We start from the raw sequence: 21,541 nt of genomic DNA, 5'->3' as shown, positions 1-21,541 counted from the left end.
GAGGAAATAGAGGAGGACTTGCATCAGTCTCTAAATACCTCCCATTTCGAATGATAGATCCTGATGGTAGAGGATCTTCTAGCCCTCGCGATCGCTCTAGCTGCCTCCTTCGAAAACCCTCGAGCTCGAGAGTCTTTCGATAGTCTGAAGGCAGTTAGACGAAGCGCGGGGAGGCTTTGATGAAATCTCTTTACGTGAGGCTGTCGCAAGAGATCCATCCGCAATGGCAGACTTCTTGGAACATCTACCAGCCATAGAAGTACCTCTGTGAACCACTCTCTCGCGGGCCAGAGGGGAGCAACCAACGTCAACCTGGTCCCTTCGTGAGAGGTGAACTTCTGCAGCACCTTGTTTAGGATCTTGAAAGGTGGAAAGGCATAAACGTCCAGGTGAGACCAGTCCAGCAGGAAAGCGTCTATGTGGGCTGCCTCTGGATCTGGAACTGGAAAGCAGTAAGTCGAGAGCCTCTTTGTCAGTGAAGTCGCAAAAAGATCTATGGTGGGTTGACCCCATGTCATCCATAGCTTCTCGCACACAGTCTTGTGCAACGCCCACTCCATGAAGATGACTTGGCCTCTTCTGCTGAGGCAGTCCGCCAAGACATTCATTTCTCCTTGCACAAATCTCGTCAAAAGAGAGATGTTACTTGCCTTAAATGGAGTTCCTTCTGATCCGTGGACCAAAGACCCGAGCATTCCAGACTATCCAGTGGAGCTCCCTAACCCAAATCCGATGCATCTGAATACAACACATGGTTTGGGTTCTTGATCGCAAGAGAAAGATCTTTTCGAAGTCTGATGTTGCTGTCCCACCAAGTCAGACATGTCTAGACTGAGTTGGAGATTGGGAAAGAGATACTCTCTAAGCCCTTCTCCTTGTTCCAATGGTTTAAGTGAAATTGGAGAGGGCAAAGGTTGAGTCTCCCCAGAGAGATAAACTACTCCAGCGATGAAAGAGTTCCCACGAGGCTCGTTCAAACTCTTACAGAGCAACTGTTTTTCTCTTGCAAGTGACGGACTTTTAACAGAGCTTGTTCCATTCTTGTGGGAGACGAAAAGGCCCGAAAAATTCGACACTGTATCTCCATTCCCAAATAAAGAATAGTCTGGGATGGAGTACTGTAAGTTACGACTTCTCTACGTTCACTATGAGACCTAGCTCCTTGGTTAGGTCTAATGTCCATTAGAGGCTCTCCAGACAGCGATTTAATGACGACGCCCTGATTAGCCAGTCGTCAAAATAAAGGGAGGCTCTGAATCCTCAAATAATGTAGAAAGCTTGCTACATTTTGCAAGAGCCTTGTAAAAACAAGAGGAGCAGGAATGAGGCCGAAGCACAGTGCTCGAAATTGGTACACTACTTTCCCGTCCACAAACCTCAGATGTTGTTGAAAGTTTGGATGAATCGGTATGTGGAAGTATGCATCCTGAAGGTCGAGAGAGACCATCCAGTCGCCTTCCCTTACTGCTGCCAAGACAGATTTGGTAGTCTTCATCGTGAACTTTGTCTTGACAATGAACACATTGAGCGCACTTACATCTTAAGTACTCCTGCAGTGAACGTGGCTGCCAGATCATTGGAGCCATCCCTGATAGCCTTGTTCATGCATGACATAATTGTACAGCAATACATTGACAGCTGGAGAGACCTTCTTACTTAAGGCTCCCAGGGACCAATCCAACAAATAAATACTTCAAACGCTCGAAAAAACTCCTAACAGGAGATGGTCTAGCTCTGAAGCAGACCATAAAATCTTGGAGCGTCTCATGGCTAGACGACGAGGAGAGTCCACTAGGCTTAAGAAGTCTCCCTGGGCAGAGGCAGGTACTCCCCAACCGAGAACTTCTCCTGTGTCACACCAGACGCTCGAGCGAGAAGCTAATTAAGAAGGAGGAAAAACAAAAGCAGACTTTCCTAAACTTCTCCTGGATTCCAACCAGTCTCCCAGTAAGAGCATGGCTCTCTTGGAAGAACAAGAGAGAACTGACTTCGTAAATGTAGGAGTCGAAGAAAGTCATGCCAAGAGTAAACTCAGACGGCGGAGCAGCCGTTACAAAACGAGTAGGACAAAATTTCACTAAAGAAATTCATAATTATAAAACAAGGGATTGTTGGACCACCCTAGGATACTCCTCTTCTGAATGACTCCCCAAAGGTACATTAGTTGAAAGGGGGTCATCAACTTCTTCAGAAGGCACATCATCTGATAAATCTAAAGTCTTGCGAGAAGGAGATTTATATTCAGAATGACGTGAAGGCAAAGCCTGACAGGCTACATCAACTTGTATAGGAACAGAAGTTAAAGTTGGAGGGTCGATGTCACGTTGTGACTGCAGAGAATGTTATTCTACTACACGTCGTGACAGAAGTAACTGATGTTCAAACGACCCGTAGTAACAGCGGTGACTGCTGTTCGATGCTATATCGTGACTACGATGACTGACCCTCGACGTCACGTCATGTCTACGGAGTCTACCGCTCAACGTCACGTCGTATCTGCGGTGCCTGCAGCTCAACGTCACGCTGTGACTGCGGTGGCTGACGTTCAAAGCGATCAAAGTTACATCGAGATTTATGCTCCGCATCTCGTTAAACAGCAAAGCTGTCACTAGGGATAACGTCAGCGTGGCGTAACAAAGCTCGTTTAGAAGGTTGAAGACCTGAATCACGTATCCCAGAACCGTGACGTACAAAAAGCAAAGGATCCTTTCGCACAGGAACAGGATCGTAAGCTTCTATTAAAGAAGAAAGCTTTAACAGCATATCTTGCAAAACACTTGACTTCGGATCAACCTGTGACTGCGGTGGCTGACGTTCAAACGTCACGTAGTAACAGCGGTGACTGCTGATCGATGCTATATCGTGACTACGGTGACTGACACTCGACGTCACGTTGTGTCTACGGTGTCTACCGCTCAACGTCACGTCGAGTCTGAGGCAGAAACGTCTGTACATGAACGTCATCGCTATGAACGGGACTCTCATGATGACTACAGCTAGGACGTTGAACTTGTTCTGAAGGAACTAATAAACGTTTCAACTGTCTCGAAACCTTGCGCCCAGGCTTTTAAAGAGACGAATCATCGGAAGACGAGGAGAAACTTCGTCTCTCCTGTCTTATGGCAAGGACGTGCTTGACGAGCAACATCTGATACCTTTGAGGGAACGTCTGTTCGTTGGTTTACACTTCTCACTCCCTTAGGTCCTACGACATTCCTTCTCCCTGGTGCAGGGGAGCCTGAAAGAGGTCTCGGACTAGGCAAGCGACAAGCAAGAACAAACGAACCTTCCGCAACACAGAACATGTTTTTTGCACTTTCTTCACTGATATCGCATTTTTTAATAATTTCACATTAGACATGAATAAAGCTGATTTCTACCTGAAGCACACAATTCTTCCTTAAATCAAAAGGTTAGAATTGCAAAATAAGTCGTATAATGTAAGTACATTAGTACAAAATGAAACACACATGCAAAAATCAATAAACATATATATCGAATAAAACAGAAATATATAAAGTTAAAAAGATCAGTGACTGGGGATGAGACTAAAAACTAGTTCACTAAGGACTACGTTTTCAATCTCTCACCGTACAGTGCCTTGGGATGAGAATAAAAACTAAAACGTTTTATCCTCTCTCCCCGTACAGAGACTTGGGACGAGAGTAAAAATCTGAATCGAGAACAACGTTAGTCGCTCCCAAACTCCTTGTACAAAGACTTGGGACGAGAATAAAGATCGGATCGTTCTCCCTTTCTCTCTCTCTCTCTCTTGTCACTCACAAGAGAATGGCTCACTCACTCACTCTTCGTCAATAACAGGTTATTTGACTAAAGGAAAAAACTGAAAGGACTAAGAAATTGAAAATTAACATGTTCCTTCAAATTAGTATCTAAAAAACTTCAGTTTGAAAGAAGAATGAACAAAACGTCAAAATCGACTTACTCTTTCTGCAAAGTGAAACCGTGATTCTCTCTTTCTCTATCGTAACGATAGAGCGCAAACTGCGTAGCATAAATAAAGTTAGTTCATCTTTGAAAAACAGCACGAAGACTATTCAAAGAATAAATTTCATAAAATATTTTCTAAAAATATTCATCTCATCACTCTTACAGAGCAACTGTTTTTATCTAAACAAAAATAAAAGTTGAATGGGCTCAACGTTGTTTAACTTCGTTTTCCAAGTCAGGACCGCCTACAAAGAATAGGTAAAGGCCGCTTATAAACAAAAACATAAAATTTATCTCGGTGATTAGAATAAATGGAAAGCTAATCGAAGAGGCCTAATAAAGGCGGGTGAGATATAAAATATATAGAGGTAAATCTATAAATATCAACAATAATTTATAAAGTGATAAAATAATTACTAAAAGCCTTTAACACACTTCCGTACACTGAGGGAAGGGTCGGCCATCTTTTCTCTATGGAAAAACCAGAGCGAGATTAAAAAAGCAAGGGCAAAAACTTTTCCTCTCCTTTCAAAAGCATTTCTTTTGAAGATAGTATTGAATAATCCAACACGGCAAAAGCAATAAAACCAAAACCAAGTACTTCACCAATCGGTAGAAAACTCGATGTCAAGCGCGAGCGGAACCAGTGTTGTCTTTAACACCGACAGAGAAGAACTGGTTTGGTTGAGAAGTATATGCGGTATCTGGCCGATAGTCGGCGCTGGTGGGCACACCCGGCAGCCTTCATGGCGATCGCTCGCGAGTTTTTGGAATCTGTCGACCGTCGGAGACGTCAGCTATTTATATATTCACCGGCTAAGTTTAATATTTAAAATTTTAGGTTAAGCGCGAGCAAGGAACCAATGTTGACATTCCAATCGGCAGAGAAGAACTGAATGGTATCTGAATATATTTGGTATCCTGCCGACAATTGGAGCTAGTATACACCCTGCCAACCAGCATAGTGATCGCCCACGAGTTTTCAATCTGCCGACTGTCGGAAACGTTAGCTTCATATATATACACTGGGTAAGTTAAATATTTAAAAAATACGGTAACCAGATCTGCCAACGTGTGATATAGATCAAATGTTAGCGTAACATGCTAACATTGGCAGTGTTATTCATTTAATTTTTCTCATTCTACTTGCCGTTTGTAGTCGCTCCGTCCATTCGTTTGTACATAGCAGGTTTCGACCTTCTGCGCAAAAACCCCGCCTCCCTGCGCAGAGACTCTTCGTCCACCAATAGGATTTCTTCTTCTCTAATCGTGAAATGTAACTATTCTTCTTCTCCACCAGCTCTGTGCAAGTCTATTACTTGATCAGTTATGTAATACACTCGTATGCATATTATGTTTGACCCCAGTATTACTCGTTTTATTACCTGATACCTTATAATATCACCTAATTTTATATACCCATCAAATATTATTTATCATACACTCCATTTTATCTTTTCTATTTTACTTTTATACATTTTGTTATTACCTTGTCACTCCCAGATTTCACATAAATACTTGCTCTGGACAAGTTTCCCATTCTGGTTCATTCATGTTTACTCTCTAGACTCTGTTGCTTTTCTGTTAACCAATCACAAACTCATACGTATGTATTGCTTTTCTGTTAACCAATCACGAACTCATACGTATGTAAAGTTTGCACAGAGGGGGGTTAATATTTCCCTACCCCCTACCTTCCAACAAACCCTTTTCCTTGGAAACCTTTGCCCAAGGCAGGTCTTTGTTAGTTCAAGCGACGTCTTTTTGCGTATTTTACGATTGAAGTTTTAGAAAATTGTAACAACTTCAGTAATCCTTACTTGAAAGTATTTTGGTGAATTCCAATGTTGATAATTTTCTAAAATTTCGTAATGTAATATACCAACTTTTACAGTGTTCCAAGTACAGTACTAAACTAAAGCAAAGCAGTTAAGACGCCACAGACTCAGTCACAACACCCTCGTGACCCACAAGTAACGTTGTCACAGTCATAAAAGTAAATCATTAATTTCTTTAACTTTAATGTGTTAGTATTACTATATTTTGTTAAAGTGCGAAACTCAACAATACCGCTTGCCAGTGCATACGAGGTTGATATTTTATTTTCCTGTGATCGTAAGCGAGGATCAAGAACCATTATATTTAACGTTGCTAATGTTAGCAAAACATTACTAATGTTAGCGTGCGCAGCTCAACATTACCGCTTGCCAGTACATACAAGATTGATGTTTTATTTTCATCCGAGCGAAGCGAGCTAGTGGCGGAACTAGAACCATTACATATAATGTTATCGTAACGTGAGTGAAGTGATATGGACTAACATGATATATATAACAAAGGTCATTATATTGGGTTTGTGACCTGGGAACTTCTAGGTTAGGTTAGGTGGGTTTGCTAGGTTCTGTACCCTTTTTGTACTTTTTTATATATTGTGTAAAGGGTATATGGAAAAATTCTTTAAAATACACATGAATGATATTACCGTAGCATTGCTAACGTTAGCAATGCCACCATAACGTTGGTAGCGTTGCTAATGTTACCGTTCTCAGTACATACGTGAGTGAAGTGACACCTTATTATATTTAAGCATTTTAACAAAATATATATAAGACATTATATTTAAACATTTTAACAGAAAATATATGTTTTCCTGTAGAAAATAACGTGATGTAACCGGTTTTCACCTTCATTTCATCCGTAATGACGGCAACCAGTTTGGCTACTTAAAGTTAGTCAAATTGGTTGTCTGTTGGTTTGCGGTTAAAATGAAGGTCAAATTCGGTCAAATCACATTATTTACTACAGGAAAACAAATATTTTCTGTTCGAAATCAGAATCTGTAATACAGTAAAACTTTACCAAAATAGCCCAGTAAGGAAAGGAAATAATGAAATAAATAAATGATGAGAACAAATTAACAATAAATCATTCTAAATACAGTAACAACGTCAAAACAGACATGTCATATATAAACTAAAAGAAGACTCATGTCAGCCTGGTCAAAATAAAAGCATTTGCAGCAACTGTGAACTTATGCATTTCAACCGAATCAACTACCCGATTAGGATCATTCCACAACTTGGTCACAGCTGGAATAAAACTTCTAGAATACTGTATAGTATTGAAATTGTTCGAGTCTTTGGCGTTGACAAATTGTGGTCACATTAGTAAGAAAAGACAATATGATTTATCACAGTACCTACTCTAATGTTGAAACAACAATAGAACACGTTGTTCCAATCTCGGTAAAATTCATCATCTGATCTAGATACTGTAATTTTGAACTAACAATCGAAATGGCGTATATTCTCTTCAAACAGACAGATCAGTTACAATTCAAGACACTCACTGCAAAGATGAGCTAACAATATTAGATGAGTATTTATTTCAAACACAGACAATAGTATTTAGTTCTTGGGTTCCCATTCACGACAAATTCACATTTCCCACTTGACAGTCCACCGACCGAGTCCAGTCTAGTTAGTAATGCTTGGCCCCAGCCTCTGTAACGGCCACCCTACGTGGATTTTTGGTTGGTTAGTTCAGATTGCCTCAAATTATTAAAGGATTAAAGAATAAAATCCTTTAAACCCTTGATAAAATTGTCTGTTAATTAATCAAAACTTAGGCTATAATTATGTCATAGCCCCCCAAAAGGATTTTTTTTTCTAATGATGGTTTGTAGGATAGCCTACTTGGTATTTGCCAGACTCGGACTCCGGACTCGGATTCCACAGATACAATCGCCAGACCCCAGAACAAAAGTGTTTCCTAAGTTTAACTCAGCAAGATATGTTGTTGGTTGTTTTTGTCTATGAGGACAGGTTCTTGTTTAACACCCCCCCCCCCCCCCCCAAATAATTGGACTGGATCATATATGCAGATTATAATAGATGTATTTATTTAGACAAAATTATCACATTGATTGTAACAATTTTCACTTCATCTGTCGTGAATTTTTCTCCGACTCATTACAATTATGATTCTAGGCCCGACGGTGTGGGCCGATAACAAGACCTTGAAGAGGTTAGCCTCCTAAAACTGTTCAGGATTCAATAAGATATGAATACACTTTACAAATTTATTACAAAAATAACTATTTAACAAGGAAATAACACACTATAACCTTTGAACTAATTGATAAATGAAACTATCTCCCTTAGGGGTCTGTAACATGTGCCCGTGGGGCACTAAGTCCACGTCGGACAAAAAAAAAAAAAGGACTAAATACACTTAATTTCAATACAATACCTTGGTAGAACACCTACCAAGGTTCTTTAACCTATCTTAGTAAATAAATTTAATCCCCAATCACTGGGATCACAAAGTTACAGACAGATATAAAAAACACTTCGCACTCAGAAAAAGACTAGGGGGAACCGACCTGGTTTCACGCGGTCTGGAGTGGAGACAGAGAGAGTAACAATAAGATGGACTTACTTGTTCGGGGGAGATAGGCAGAGAGGACGACTGTAGCTCTGGGCAGCTCCGAAGAAAACTTCGATCTCCCGCGCTAACTAAAGTGTCCTTGGGAGAGGGGAGGGAATTCTTACGTTATTTATTTATAAGGGGTCTAATAAAGCTTCTTTATCGACCACAAGACTGAGAAACTGTTAAAGTCTTACTTCAGATCGAAGGGTGAGCTTAATGCTTCAGCTGAAGGCCATAATTTGCTATAATCCACCCAACTAGAGAGTCCTTGGCTCTAAACATATACATTGATATTTTTATCGTGGTGTAATATTACAAGACGAATTTTGTGATTCCTAAATAACAAATACTTAGTTTCTCTGACAACCGCTCCTTCCCCAACAGGTGGTTAAATTTTATGCCCCAATACCGTCACGTATTGGACCATAGTCATTAGCAGCAACACCCGCGAGATCTTCCAATCTTAGCTCAATTTAACGTAACGTTTGTGAAGTTAAATGGCGGGACTTTCGAATGATCAGTTCGAAACTCCCGACATCCTCCACACTCGAAATAAAGGGGCGGTAAAACATCGGTCAATTAGGCAAGACTGGACTCGGGGGAGGAGTAACCACTCCAAGACTCCGCCAGGCTCGTTGCGTAGCGCTCCACAACGACTAACAGAATATACACAATGTACATCGACAGCAATATTACCCCGGGGCAATCAACTCTTACAGGTGTGCACAAGAATGGCAATAAAAAATGTACCCAGACATATAATACATACATGAACTATTTTAATAGAAAGGCAAGTAGGCAATGGGCCTACAATAATCAATAAGCATGTATATATACACAAGAATGGCAATAAAAAATATACCCAGACATATAATACATACATGAACTATCTAAATAGAAAGGCAAGTAGGCAATGGGCTTACAATAATCAATAAGCATGTATATATACACAAGAATGGCAATAAAAAAATATACCCATACATATGATACATACAACAGTCCAATCATAAGGCAATCTACCCTTAATCATATCAATGGAATCACCCTTCCCACACTGCCACACCTTGACAATTACTTTAGGGGGAACAAGAGGGAGGGGCCTGGTTCTGTACAACGCTCGATTGGTAAGTACGAGAGACCATCCCGTCCACGTTCTCCACACCCGACGCACTTCCAACCTCTGTGGATTCATTCGCACCTACATTCACTTCTTTCCACCCTCCCTACCTACCGGAAGGGGCACTCCCTTTTTCACTCACTGTTTGCAACTATGCGTTATATATCCTCACTCCGAACTAAGCGTTCTATCAGTTCTCGCTGCTTCGCAGCGGCCCTTCTCAATGGGCGTGCGGAACGTCCTTGTGCGTCCGTCGTCTCGGATCCTGTTGCACTTTCACTTGCCTCACTTACCGCATTGTTATCACTATTAGCGTCATTATCCAAGGTCTCTGTGGCTGATTGTCGAGATGCCATAGCCTGAGCCATCTCCTGGTTGTCCCCAGACGTCTCAACGATCCTTGGGATTCCTGTTGGCAAACTGTACGCACCTTCCTCTCCGTCGTCGTCGTCGTCTTCTCCAACACCATCATCAGGGGGGGCAATTTCCAGGGGAACCAGGTGGCTAACAGCTCGCAGGGACTCGACATCCTCGAATAACACCTTGGCTGAACGCACGACTCCGTCGTCGTCAGGATATGTCTCCACGACACGTCCAAGGGGCCACGTAGCTTTTTTTTTATTTTCTTGCTTGACTAGCACGACGTCTCCGGGGTGCAGTTTGGAAGGTTCCCCAGATCGACAGTCGTGCCGGGCTCTCAGGGCACTCAAATACTCCTTTCTCCACCTCTCTTGGAAGGCCTTCAAAGAATCTGTCAGTATTATGTAACTGTCACGAAGCCTCCGGAAGGTGAAGGTCGCATTGAGGTGGTTGTCCGGCAAGATCGGTGCCATGAGGTGGACTGGGTGTCCTCTCAGCAAATGGGAGGGAGTGAGGACCTCACCCTCGCACTTGTCGCCGCTGTACATTAGAGGCCTGTTATTTACCACCGCCTCTGCTTCCTTCACAAGGGTTAATACGTAGGCGTCCGGCAGGTACTTCTTCTCAAGGGCTATCTGGAGGGTACGTTTCGTCACTTCGATCAGGCACTCAAAGAACCCACCTTTCCAAAGTGCACGGGGCGTCTGAAAGCGCCAATCTATGCCAGTTCTCCTCAGGAACTGCTGGACTTCATCCTCTTCGTAGAGTCCCTGAAGGAGGTTGCTGGCAGTCTTGAACGATTGATGATTATCAGATGTGATGAACGACTGAGCACCGCGGGTAGCACAAAATCGTCTTAGGGCTAAGACGAATTCTTCCGCTTCCAGGGAGGGGCAGAAATCGAGGTACACGGCCCTGCTGGCCATGCATGTCACGATCAGTATGTAGCCTGGCCGCGTTTCAGTCTGTATGGCCGCTGTGTGGTCCACTCCGACTGCTGTAAAGGGCTTCGTTATGGTGATCCTTTCCTTCGGTAGCGTGGGTGGTGGTGGCTGTCTCAACAGGGGCTGGAAGGCTAGCACGCATTCTGGACACTGTCGCACGGTCCGCATCGCAATGGAACGTAGGCCCGCCGCCCAACATTTCTGTCGAAAGATACCCATTAGTGTATTCACACCACAATGTAAGTGCAAACGGTGTAAATATCTTAGATAAGCCCTAACTAAGTACCCTTTGGCTGGCAAGAGAATTAAATGTTTAATTTCCTCTACTTGGGACACTCGTCCCCTAGTGCAAATTAATTTATCATCTAACACTAGATTTTATTGTCTGACAAAATTAGTAACTTTACGAGGGGGTCTGACTCCGCCCTCCAAGTAAGCATAGACTGTAGGCAAATAATGTTTTTGCTCTAGTTGGACAACAATACTGAACGGATGCCGTTTTAATCTGGTAAACCTTTGGATTACCCTAGCAACTCTCAACAAGAATTGGAACTCTACTTCCCTCTGTAGAATTTCCCATATCTCTCCTGGTGGGACAGGTCTTATTTCCTCCCTCATTACTTTTACCACTGCCACTATGGTGTTTTCATGGGTGGGCTCGTCCTCCTCGTACGGAACAGGCTCTCCCCTGGTCCTCAAGAAGTCTGGACCATTTTGCCAAAGAGGGTTATTAGCAGTTGTTGCATCGTTGCTCCTCTGGACAGGACGTCAGCAGGATTCTGTTTGCTTGGGACATGGTTTAAACTGAGACGGCAAACCTGATGAAGAAAAACAATCTCCGCCACTCGGTTAGATATAAATATGTTCTTGTGGTCCTTGGCATCGGGAGATGCTACCCATGCCAACGTGACCTTGCTGTCGGTCCACATGACTATCTCTCGTGGCTCTATCAGCTCTTTGAGTGTCCTAGCTAATCTGCAGCCTAACAACAATGCTGATAGTTTTACATTGGGAATTGTCAACTTGTTCATCCCCCTTGGAGTGATCCTCATTTTACTAGTGAGTAGGCTTACCTGATTGCAATTGTCCCTAGTATATGCTACTGCGCTGTATGCCTTACTGCTGGCATCGGTGAATATATGGAGCTCTAAACCTTTCTTATCTACTGCTCTTGGAAATGTGATGTCGCTCACCACTTTCAATTCACTCAACAGCTCATTCACATCTCTAGCTTTCTCTCTCTTTAACACATCATCCCAACCCACGTTATCCTCCCATAGTTGTTGGAGGAAAAGTTTTCCTCTTACAAATATTGGGCTTACCAAACCTAGAGGATTGTAAATGGAGACCAACATGGAAAGTACCCTACGCTTCGTAGGTACCCATCCCTCCCCCAATTCACTGATTCTCTTACTTTCTTTCACACACAATCTGTCAACGTCCCGGGCCCATCACAGCCCAAGCACGTTCACAATCACCGGCTCACTCCACTGCTTCTCGCTATCGAAGGCTAAGTGATTGGACGCCCACCCTTCTAAAGGCATACCAGCCCCTTTTAAGATCTTATTGACAGACTCATGCTCTCTAGATCCTTAAAACTACTAAGATAATTATCTAAGTAAATGGACTTCGCCAAATCTGGCCTACCTTCCCTTTTGAAATGACAATTTAAAACTTGTTGCAACAAAAACGGACTCGCCGTGATGCCGAACACCATGACTCTAAAGGCGAAGGTGAGCGCTCGACCTGCTACCTCGCGCCACAGAAATCGTGTGTATTTGGCATCACGAGGATCTAACAAGACACGATGGAAGGCCTTGCTGATGTCGGCTAGCATGGCATATTTGTTCAGCCTGAACCTTATGAGCAAATGATATGCTAATTATACTAGATTGGGGCCAGGTAAGAGGCATTCATTCAATGATTTATGACCCTTGGATTTTGCCGAGGCATTGAACACGATTCTGAGGGGGGTCGTGCGGCTATCTTCCTTAATTCCAAAATGCGACATATGATACCCTTCAACCTTGGGTTCCTTCACTTCTGATATGAAACCTGCTTCAAGATATTCATTTATCACTCCCTGATATTGATCAAAATATTCCCTGTCCTTCCTGAACTTAGTTTGCTACGACTCTAACTGCGCTACAGCGTTTCGATAGTTCGTATCTGGCCTAGCATCCGACCCAAATGGTAGGCTAACCTGATATCCCTCAGGTTTCTTTACAACACTTTGTGACACATTTCGCATGGCTTCCGCCTCGCGAACAGTATATTGCTCTGATGGGGCGATGCCAACACGGTCCAAACGCCACCACTTATCTACGTCAAACTGGTATGGCTCACTCGCAATTTTACATACTCTCAGCGTTTTCACCTGTTTGATCCTTTTCCCTTCCAATAGCCACTGCGGCACTTTCCCATATGGCGACATACCATTATGGGTCAGGAAAAGATTTATCCCATCAACCTTCTCGATGCCTAAGATGAAGTAGCTAAAATAATCAGCCCCTACTAAAATGTAGACATTTTTCAGCACATCGGACTTGTTCTCTGGATCAGCTAATGTGACTCCCTTACTCAACAGATGCTGTCTGACTTGTACATAACCAGCGTTATGTATTGGGACGTCAACGTTTTCGTGTGCCACCAGCTTCATTCGTACTATTTTTTTTCCCATCTCTACCCTACAGCTTACGACATCATATTGTCCGCTTATTTCTGCGGAGCCAAACGGAGCTATGTTCAATGCTACCCTTCCTACCACCGGTAGGCCCAATTGTCTCGCGGTTTTCGCAGATATGAAGCTCTTTTGGCTTCCTGAATCGAGGAATAAGCGGACTCGCTTGCTACCTTGTTTATGATTGACTTCGGCCATAGCCGTTGGCAAGATGGTACATGGGAGGTCCACGTCGGACGTCTGTGCGATCTTTGCACTTTTGCACTGTTTGGATTCCACTTTATCTTTAGATGGGCGGGGGCCAGTTTCGTGCTGTTGAGGTGTCGCATTTACTACAGGGCGGGACATTGTAGAAGGACTACTACTATTACTTGGACCTGATTGCGGTCGTCTTCCCGCATTATAATTATCACAAATGGCTGTGTGGTGGTTAGCATTACAATTTTTACAAGAGTTTGGGACGGGACACTTATCACTTCGATGACCAGACTTGGTACAATTGAAACAGAGGCCCCTTTTTAGCAAAATGCGACGTCTGGCAGCCACGTCAGTTACTTGACGGCAACCGTGAGGCGGGTGCAGTTCGTTACAAAAGGGACAAGAATTATTGTGGACGGGTTTTGTCTTCGCTCTTACACTGATGTCTACTCTCTTGCCAGGTTCGAGTTTATCTCCTTGTTGCAAGGCATCGTCCTCGAGCATTCTGATAATGAAATCTATTGCGTCAAAGAACTCATCTAACGTATAGTCACACTTTCTTAGATGCTCGACCACTTTCCTGTAGAGCTTCCCTTCAGACAACTTTTGATTAATGAGGCTCATGACCATACCATGGCCTATATCATTACTACTTAGCCTCTTGATTTGCTCAATTATAATCGTTAATTCAAAACGGAACCTTTTCACCTCTACAGGATCTAATGAGGGTACAAAGATATTAGCTAACTTTCTGTGCAAAATTACGAGTGTCTGATGGACATTACCATACTGTTTATCTAAAAGATCCAACGCTATTTTATAGTTCGCGGCGGTTACACTTAGTGATTTCACGATCCTAAGCCGCTCTCTGCCTAAGGTCCCCAACAGATATGTGAATTTAGATACATCATCTAAATCTGCTCTTCCATCTACATGTATCGTAAAGAGTTCTCGATATGAAGCATATTCCTGCACTTCCCCTTCAAACGTGGGGAGAGGCAGCGGCTTCAATCGGGGGAGGGAAACATTCCCCGTTGGAGCGACTTTTACTCTGTCAATGCGATTATATAGAAGGGTAGAAGCTCGCGTAGCTTCTCCCAACGTGTGCCTAATTCGGGCTTCTAAACTAGGATCTAGTTTAATATATTGATTCTTATACAGCTCTCTTAGCTGTCTTACCTCCTCTTGCAATTCCGTGACCAGATTCTGGTACACTGATTCAGAGTAGGTTTCTACTAATGCACGTTATGTTTCACTCAGTAAGTCGACTATGAGGCTCATCGATGCCTCGATGTGTACGATCGTGGCCACCGCCATTTTGACTAACTTTACTCTATTTTGGGGGGGGGTTTTGGCAAACTAGGAAGAAAGAGAATTATATCTACGTTAAGAAGGTGGGGGCGCAAAAAACTAGAGGCACACACGGTCGATTGCACATTGGGACGCTGAGGAGTTTAATTGTTACGTCTCTCCCTCTCTCTCCTGATCAGCCTCATCAAACGGTTGAGGAAAGCATTGCGAATCATTTGATCGAAGTGAACTCCGTCCCTTAACCTGCCCTTGCAGTAGGCTCTTGAATTCATCGGCAGGTGTCTCACACCATACCGATGCCTCTTTGAACAATACTTGGAGACTCTCGTGTTAAAGTTCTTTACCTTGCTCATGTACTCGGTCGGACTGACAGCGAACCTATTGTCAGGTAGGTACTCCCTAACCTCGGTGTCACAAATAGCAATAATTTCTGTAATGTTCCAACACCGTTCAACCAGGACCCTTAAGTTATCCCACACGGTTTTGGGGTGGTCGGTTGCCAGGTCGTTCCCTCCCAGGTACAAGACAATCAGATCATACCTCTTCTGTCAATATTGCAAATCGTCATTTAGGAATTGATTGTCCAGACCCCTTGGCCTTCGGTAAATTTCTACCACGTTACCTGAACATTGCGGCAGATTCGGGGGGAGCTGGCTATGTCCTATCAGGGCTACCCTATAGGTCATACTTCACTGATTTCCTTTCTAGCTCTGGGAGGCACTTGTTATCCGGTTTGAAGGACCAAATGTCGTGAATTTTTCTCCGACTCATTACAATTATGATTCTAGGCCCGATGGTGTGGGCCGATAACAAGACCTTGAAGAGGTTAGCCTCCTAAAACTGTTCAGGATTCAATAAGATATGAATACACTTTACAAATTTATTACAAAAATAACTATTTAACAAGGAAATAACACACTATAACCTTTGAACTAATTGATAAATGAAACTATCTCCCTTAGGGGTCTGTAACATGTGCCCGTGGGGCACTAAGTCCACGTTGGACAAAAAAAAGGACTAAATACACTTAATTTCAATACAATACCTTGGTAGAACACCTACCAAGGTTCTTTAACCTATCTTAGTAAATAAATCTAATCCCCAATCACTGGGATCACAAAGTTACAGACAGATATAAAAAACACTTCGCACTCAGAAAAAGACTAGGGGGAACTGACCTGGTTTCACGCGGTCTGGAGTGGAGACAGAGAGAGTAACAATAAGATGGACTTACTTTTTCGGGGGAGATAGGCAGAGAGGATGACTGTAGCTCTGGGCAGCTCCGAAGAAAACTTCGATCTCCCGCGCTAACTAAAGTGTCCTTGGGAGAGGGAAGGGAATTCTTACGTTATTTATTTATAAGGGGTCTAATAAAGCTTCTTTATCGACCACAAGACTGAGAAACTGTTAGTCTTACTTCAGATCGAAGGGTGAGCTTAATGCTTCAGCTGAAGGCCATAATTTGCTATAATCCACCCAACTAGAGAGTCCTTGGCTCTAAACATATACATTGATATTTTTATCGTGGTGTAATAATACGAGACAAATTTTGTGATTCCTAAATAACAAATACTTAGTTTCTCTGACAACCGCTCCTTCCCCAACAGGTGGTTAAATTTTATGCCCCAATACCGTCACGTATTGGACCATAGTCATTAGCAGCAACGCCCGCGAGATCTTCCAATCTTAGCTCAATTTAACGTAACGTTTGTGAAGTTAAATGGCGGGACTTTCGAATGATCAGTTCGAAACTCCCGACATCATCTATAGCATAAATTATGCTGAAACAAAGGAGCCCTGTATATGATATATATAATTCCCTCACAACATTTAATGATAAAAGTGAGTCAAAGAAAATAAAGGACACAGAGGATAAATCATAAATCAATATGTAATATGAATTATATTTATGTACAGAAACTAACACTATAATTTGCAAGTAACAATATGAACTGTTTTACATATATTTGAATGCTACTTATTATTACAAGATAAATCTAGTTGTAGAAATAAAATATAATAAGAAAAAAGTATTACATGCCAAGCCTATTCAAGTATATAATTTATTACACTTCACAAGAGTTAGCCAAAAACAATATGTTAAACAACACGCTTTTTTATTCATGAAATAAAGAAAACCAAGGTGATTATTTGTTAGACAGCCTCTATGGGCACGAGAGCTTAAACCTATCTTTACAAATTCAGATTGCTCAGATTTATAACCAGGGTCAAATGAATCAGATAAATGTTGTTATTACCAGAGTCCAAAAGCAGCTAAATTCTGTAGACTGTGGAGTGTTTGCAATTGCAAATACGGTAGAATATTGTTTTTCAGGTTTTCTGGGAAATAAGTCTGTTGTTTTTTATACTGATCAAATGAGACCCCAATTGCATGCTTGTTTGGAAAAGGGTAAGTTTGAGCCATTTCCAAAAGTTTCAAAAATCTCTCGATTAAGAAAACCCCAGATATACAAGGAACAGAGGTTAGATTTATGATGTACTTGTTTGAAGCCTGATTGCCTGAACAACATGATAAGATGTGACCAGTGTAGGAAATAGTTTTTCAAAAATTGTATGAATGTAGAACCAAATGATTCCAGAAAGTGGTTCTGCCCCTCATGTTCTGCACAGTATTTTTTTTTTAACATAAATGTTTGCCTATTGTATATTAGTATATTTTTAAAATGATTCCTGGGAGGGTTCTGCTAAAACAATCTTTTTAAAGAATTGTGTCATGTATTCTATTGTTTCTGTTCATGTGAATGTATAATTAAAAGTAGATACATATATACAGGTACTTTATGTTCATGCAAATATGTTTTCAGTCAGTTTGTAATTTCTATTAGAGGTCTATATAGGGGCTATGTCTCAATTTATAATTGGAAAGACTGTTCAGCTGTTTTAAAGACCTATCTGTATTTTGATTAAACAATGAAATATTTACATTTATAGTCCAATTAATAACTGTTACAATAAGGATCATCAGAAACATTCCATTAGGTGCTATTTTGGGGAGTCTTTTTTAACTGCTCTGATAAGGTGTTCATGAACTTTATTATGATTGTGTTATGCATGGGTTAGATTATAATTAGAAATTAGTGCTAATAAAATTTGAATAAACAATAAACTTCTTATTATATTTTACCAATGATGATGGTATTGTAAAAGGATATTGAAAAACACTCAAGCCATCTGATCAGGCTAGCAGGTACTGTAAAATTTTATTTTGCCCCATATATGATGTTATTTCAAGGTCAAACTTATCATGAAGTTTACAAAAAGCAGTAGATTTTATATAATATATATTTTAAATATTATCAATCCAAACCTAGTAATGTATGGGACAAAATTATGTACCTTTATCAAATTTCGGTTAAATAACAATCCAATTCATCATAAAGATATCATATTCTTAAGCAGAGGGATTCAATGATGACACAAATAAAAAATTGTTTCCCCAACACATGGTTCCATTACACCGACGCCATTTTTCTTACATTTCCTGGAGTCCATGATGGGGTTTGTCTAATTTAACCTTGCTTTGTGGGTGTTGTGGGTTATGGCATGACAAACATTTAGTGTGAACTCATATATCAGATTGTTGGGTTTATGGGGCCGGTAAATTTGTTATAAATCAACCGTAAATACAGAAGAAATAGACGTTTGTTCGGAGGTCCGGCGATTGCATCTGTGGAGTCCGAGTCCCCGAGTACGGCAAATACCAACCAAGTACCGGTTTGTAGTTTGTTTCGCATTTCTTTTCTAGGTTTCCACAATTTTTAAATGATATTCCTATTTTCACATCGGATTTCCTTGTTGTTTATTTCAAACAGTATTAGATTTTTTTTATAATTTCTTCTTCCTCGTATGTGTGTGGTTTCATTGGTAAAATGCACTCATTCTCGTCAAATTTAGTTTTTTTTTTTCTTTTTTTTTTACAGCCTACTAACAAATGTATCAGTTTTTCTCTCGTCATATAATTCGTATTTTGTATTTGTATCTTTAAATATCTTCCTCCGTCGCTGATTTGGAATATTAAAGCGTTCTCTAAAAAGAACTAGTAGTGATGAACTTGTCCATTTTCATGAATGTTTTCTTCTTCCTTTATAGTATATGGTTTCCATCTATAGTAGAGATGTGCCATAATCTTATTTTTCGTATTTTCGCTCTTTATTTTAGTCCAATGCTTTCATTACTTGCTTTTTACATTACTTAAAGGTATGTTTTTTATGGTCCTATAACACATGGAAACTCTGCGCCTACCAGGACCTACATAATCTGTTGGTCATATATATTTTTGGGTATTTAGAATATCACACAGCGTATTCTACGTTAATTGTCAAATCTACATTATCAAAACACTTAGATAACACGAAAGTCTCTAGCTTTTTCCCCTATACTAACTGATTTACGCTGGCTGCCGATTAAAAAGAGAATTGACTTTAAAATATGTACTGTACAATAACCCACCAAGTTATCAGAACCAGTCATCCATAATACCTAAGAGAATTGCTACATATTGCACTGCCTACAAATCGTGTTGATACGAGAATAGTTACAGATGATTTCAAACTATTGGAACCTAGATTTAGGTCTACTGTAGGCTCCAGAGCCTTTAAATAAGCGGCCCGAGACTACAGTATACAATAAACTCTACGAGACATCCGAATGATTGAAGACATCAAGGCTTTTAAGAGGAAAGTGAAGACTTTCTTATTCTGTGAGTCGTTTGACAATGACGATTTAACAGTAAATGAGTAATATCTGATATGAAATATTAAATACTTTGAACGAACAGGGTAAAATGACAGTGGAGGTCCTGTAGGGAGTAGAGTTCCCCTGCTGTATAGAACCGGAAAACAGCCGTCAAAGTAAGTAAAGCCTAATATCTACAGTCTTTCAGATATATAGTGGGAGCTTGTAATAACAAGTTCCAACTATTCTTTGGGTCCGTATATCTGAAAGATCTAGAGCATACAGTAAAGGTAAATCTTGGCTTCAATAATGTGAAACCCTCTATAACTATTCTTGTGTTGAGACGATTCGTTGGTTGCACTATGTGTAGAAATTCTCTTAGATATTTAGGATGTCGGGTACTGGTTCCTAGTTCCTAATTGCCCACTACGCAAAATAAGTTTGCCGGCACTCTATGGCATCATAGAAAGATGCAAAGCTTCTAGGCTTACTCTTATTATTGCAAGTTTATTTTACCTGTACCATAAATGAATTGATATTGAATTTCTCAATATTTACTTTTATCTCATTCTGTCTTGAAATCTGCTAGGATAACACTTTGCTATCATCAGTTTTGGCAACCTATTGTGGTCAATTTGGACTTTTTAAATTCTTCTTTCAAAGGCATTGCCCTACTTAGAGATGCAACCAGATCCGTGCTAGGATTTTGCAACATACCTACACTTGTGTCTAGTTTCATTAACTGTGTTAATTTTGGACATGAAAATAAATGTTCAGTAGTATCTTCATCTTTGCAAATGTCACACAAATTATCTGCATATTTCCCCCCGAAATGTGCTTTTAAATTGAGCATATTTAATCTTGCCTTCATTACAAGGGTTGGCTTATCCAGATCCATTTCTCTGATATAAGGCTGTAGACCATTTCCTTCTATAGATCTTAATTTTTTCATCACTTTCTTCATGTCTTGAATAGTTTCTTCTAGTTTTTCCCGTGATTTTTTCTTATTTTTTTCCCAGGGTTCGTTTTTCCCAACTTCTCATTTCTTCAACTACCATCCTATATTTACAACAGATTTCCTCCATGCTGTTACTCCAGCACTTATCATAAGGGTTCTTCAACTGATCCTCAATTATCTCTCTTACTAGCCTTTTTTATCTGAGTTTATGATGTTATGGAAGAGCATTAATTTTTTTTTATATTCTATTCTGCAAGACACTGGCCATATTCCTGTTTCTGCAAGGATACCTCAATACGGAGTACTTGCAGGTTGTTCATGCATAGTTCTTATTACCCTGTATTAAAGGATTTCCCGATCTTGCATATCTATATACCTTATTTAACTCCAGGTCATCACATTAGCAAATATTGTTGGTTCCTGGTTCCTGGTTCCTGGTTCCTTATTGCTCACTCCGCAAAATAAGTTTGCGGGCAGTCTATCTCTTTATAGATAGGTGCAAAGCTTCTAAGCTTATTCTTATTATCAAGTTTATATAATCTGTGCCTTAAATAGATTAATATCATAATGAGGTTCACAATCTTTACTTTTATTCCCTTATACTTTGAAATTGGATACGATAACACCTTGCTATCATCAGTTTTGGCAACCTGTTGTGGTAATCAGTTTGGGCTTCCTAAACTCTTCTTTTATATTCATTGCCCTATCTATAAATGCAGCCAGATCCCTGCTAGGATTTTTTAGCATACCTAAACTTATTTCTACATTCTTTAGCTGTTCTAACTTTGGGCATAAAAATAAATGTTCGGTGGTGTCTTCTTCCTCTTTGCATAGATCACACAAATTGTCATCATATTTTCCCCTGAAATTTGCTTTTAAGTTGAGCATATTTAATC

General features: G+C 40.7%; 2 protein-coding genes across 5 annotated transcripts in view; both read right to left on the bottom strand.

Moving 5' to 3' along the window:
• The window catches only part of TAF1B (TATA box-binding protein-associated factor RNA polymerase I subunit B), a 411,270-nt gene extending 403,813 nt beyond the window's left edge, over nt 1-7,457 (bottom strand). Inside the window, exon 1 of one of the 4 annotated variants that reach the window (XM_068392341.1) lies at nt 7,301-7,457. The gene's annotated coding sequence lies outside the window, so the exon portion shown is untranslated. Of the gene's footprint in view, nt 1-7,150 lie in introns of all 4 variants that reach the window. The other 3 variants (XM_068392343.1, XM_068392342.1, XM_068392344.1) reach the window with 3 other exon arrangements.
• A 5,228-nt stretch (nt 7,458-12,685) lies between these two features.
• Nucleotides 12,686-20,651, bottom strand: LOC137657287 (uncharacterized). Its single transcript, XM_068391623.1, has 3 exons — nt 20,405-20,651; nt 13,007-14,895; nt 12,686-12,886 (listed from the first exon to the last, which is right to left on the bottom strand). The coding sequence occupies exons 1-3, from the start codon at nt 20,649-20,651 to the stop codon at nt 12,686-12,688; spliced, it is 2,337 nt and encodes a 778-aa protein (XP_068247724.1).
• Nucleotides 20,652-21,541: the final 890 nt, after the last annotated feature.

The sequence above is a fragment of the Palaemon carinicauda genome, chromosome 18 (assembly GCF_036898095.1).
Source record: "Palaemon carinicauda isolate YSFRI2023 chromosome 18, ASM3689809v2, whole genome shotgun sequence".
Taxonomy (NCBI): Eukaryota; Metazoa; Arthropoda; class Malacostraca; order Decapoda; family Palaemonidae; genus Palaemon; species Palaemon carinicauda.
The sequence above is the reverse complement of the archived record's forward strand: the minus strand, read 5'-3'. Positions and strand labels throughout refer to the sequence as shown.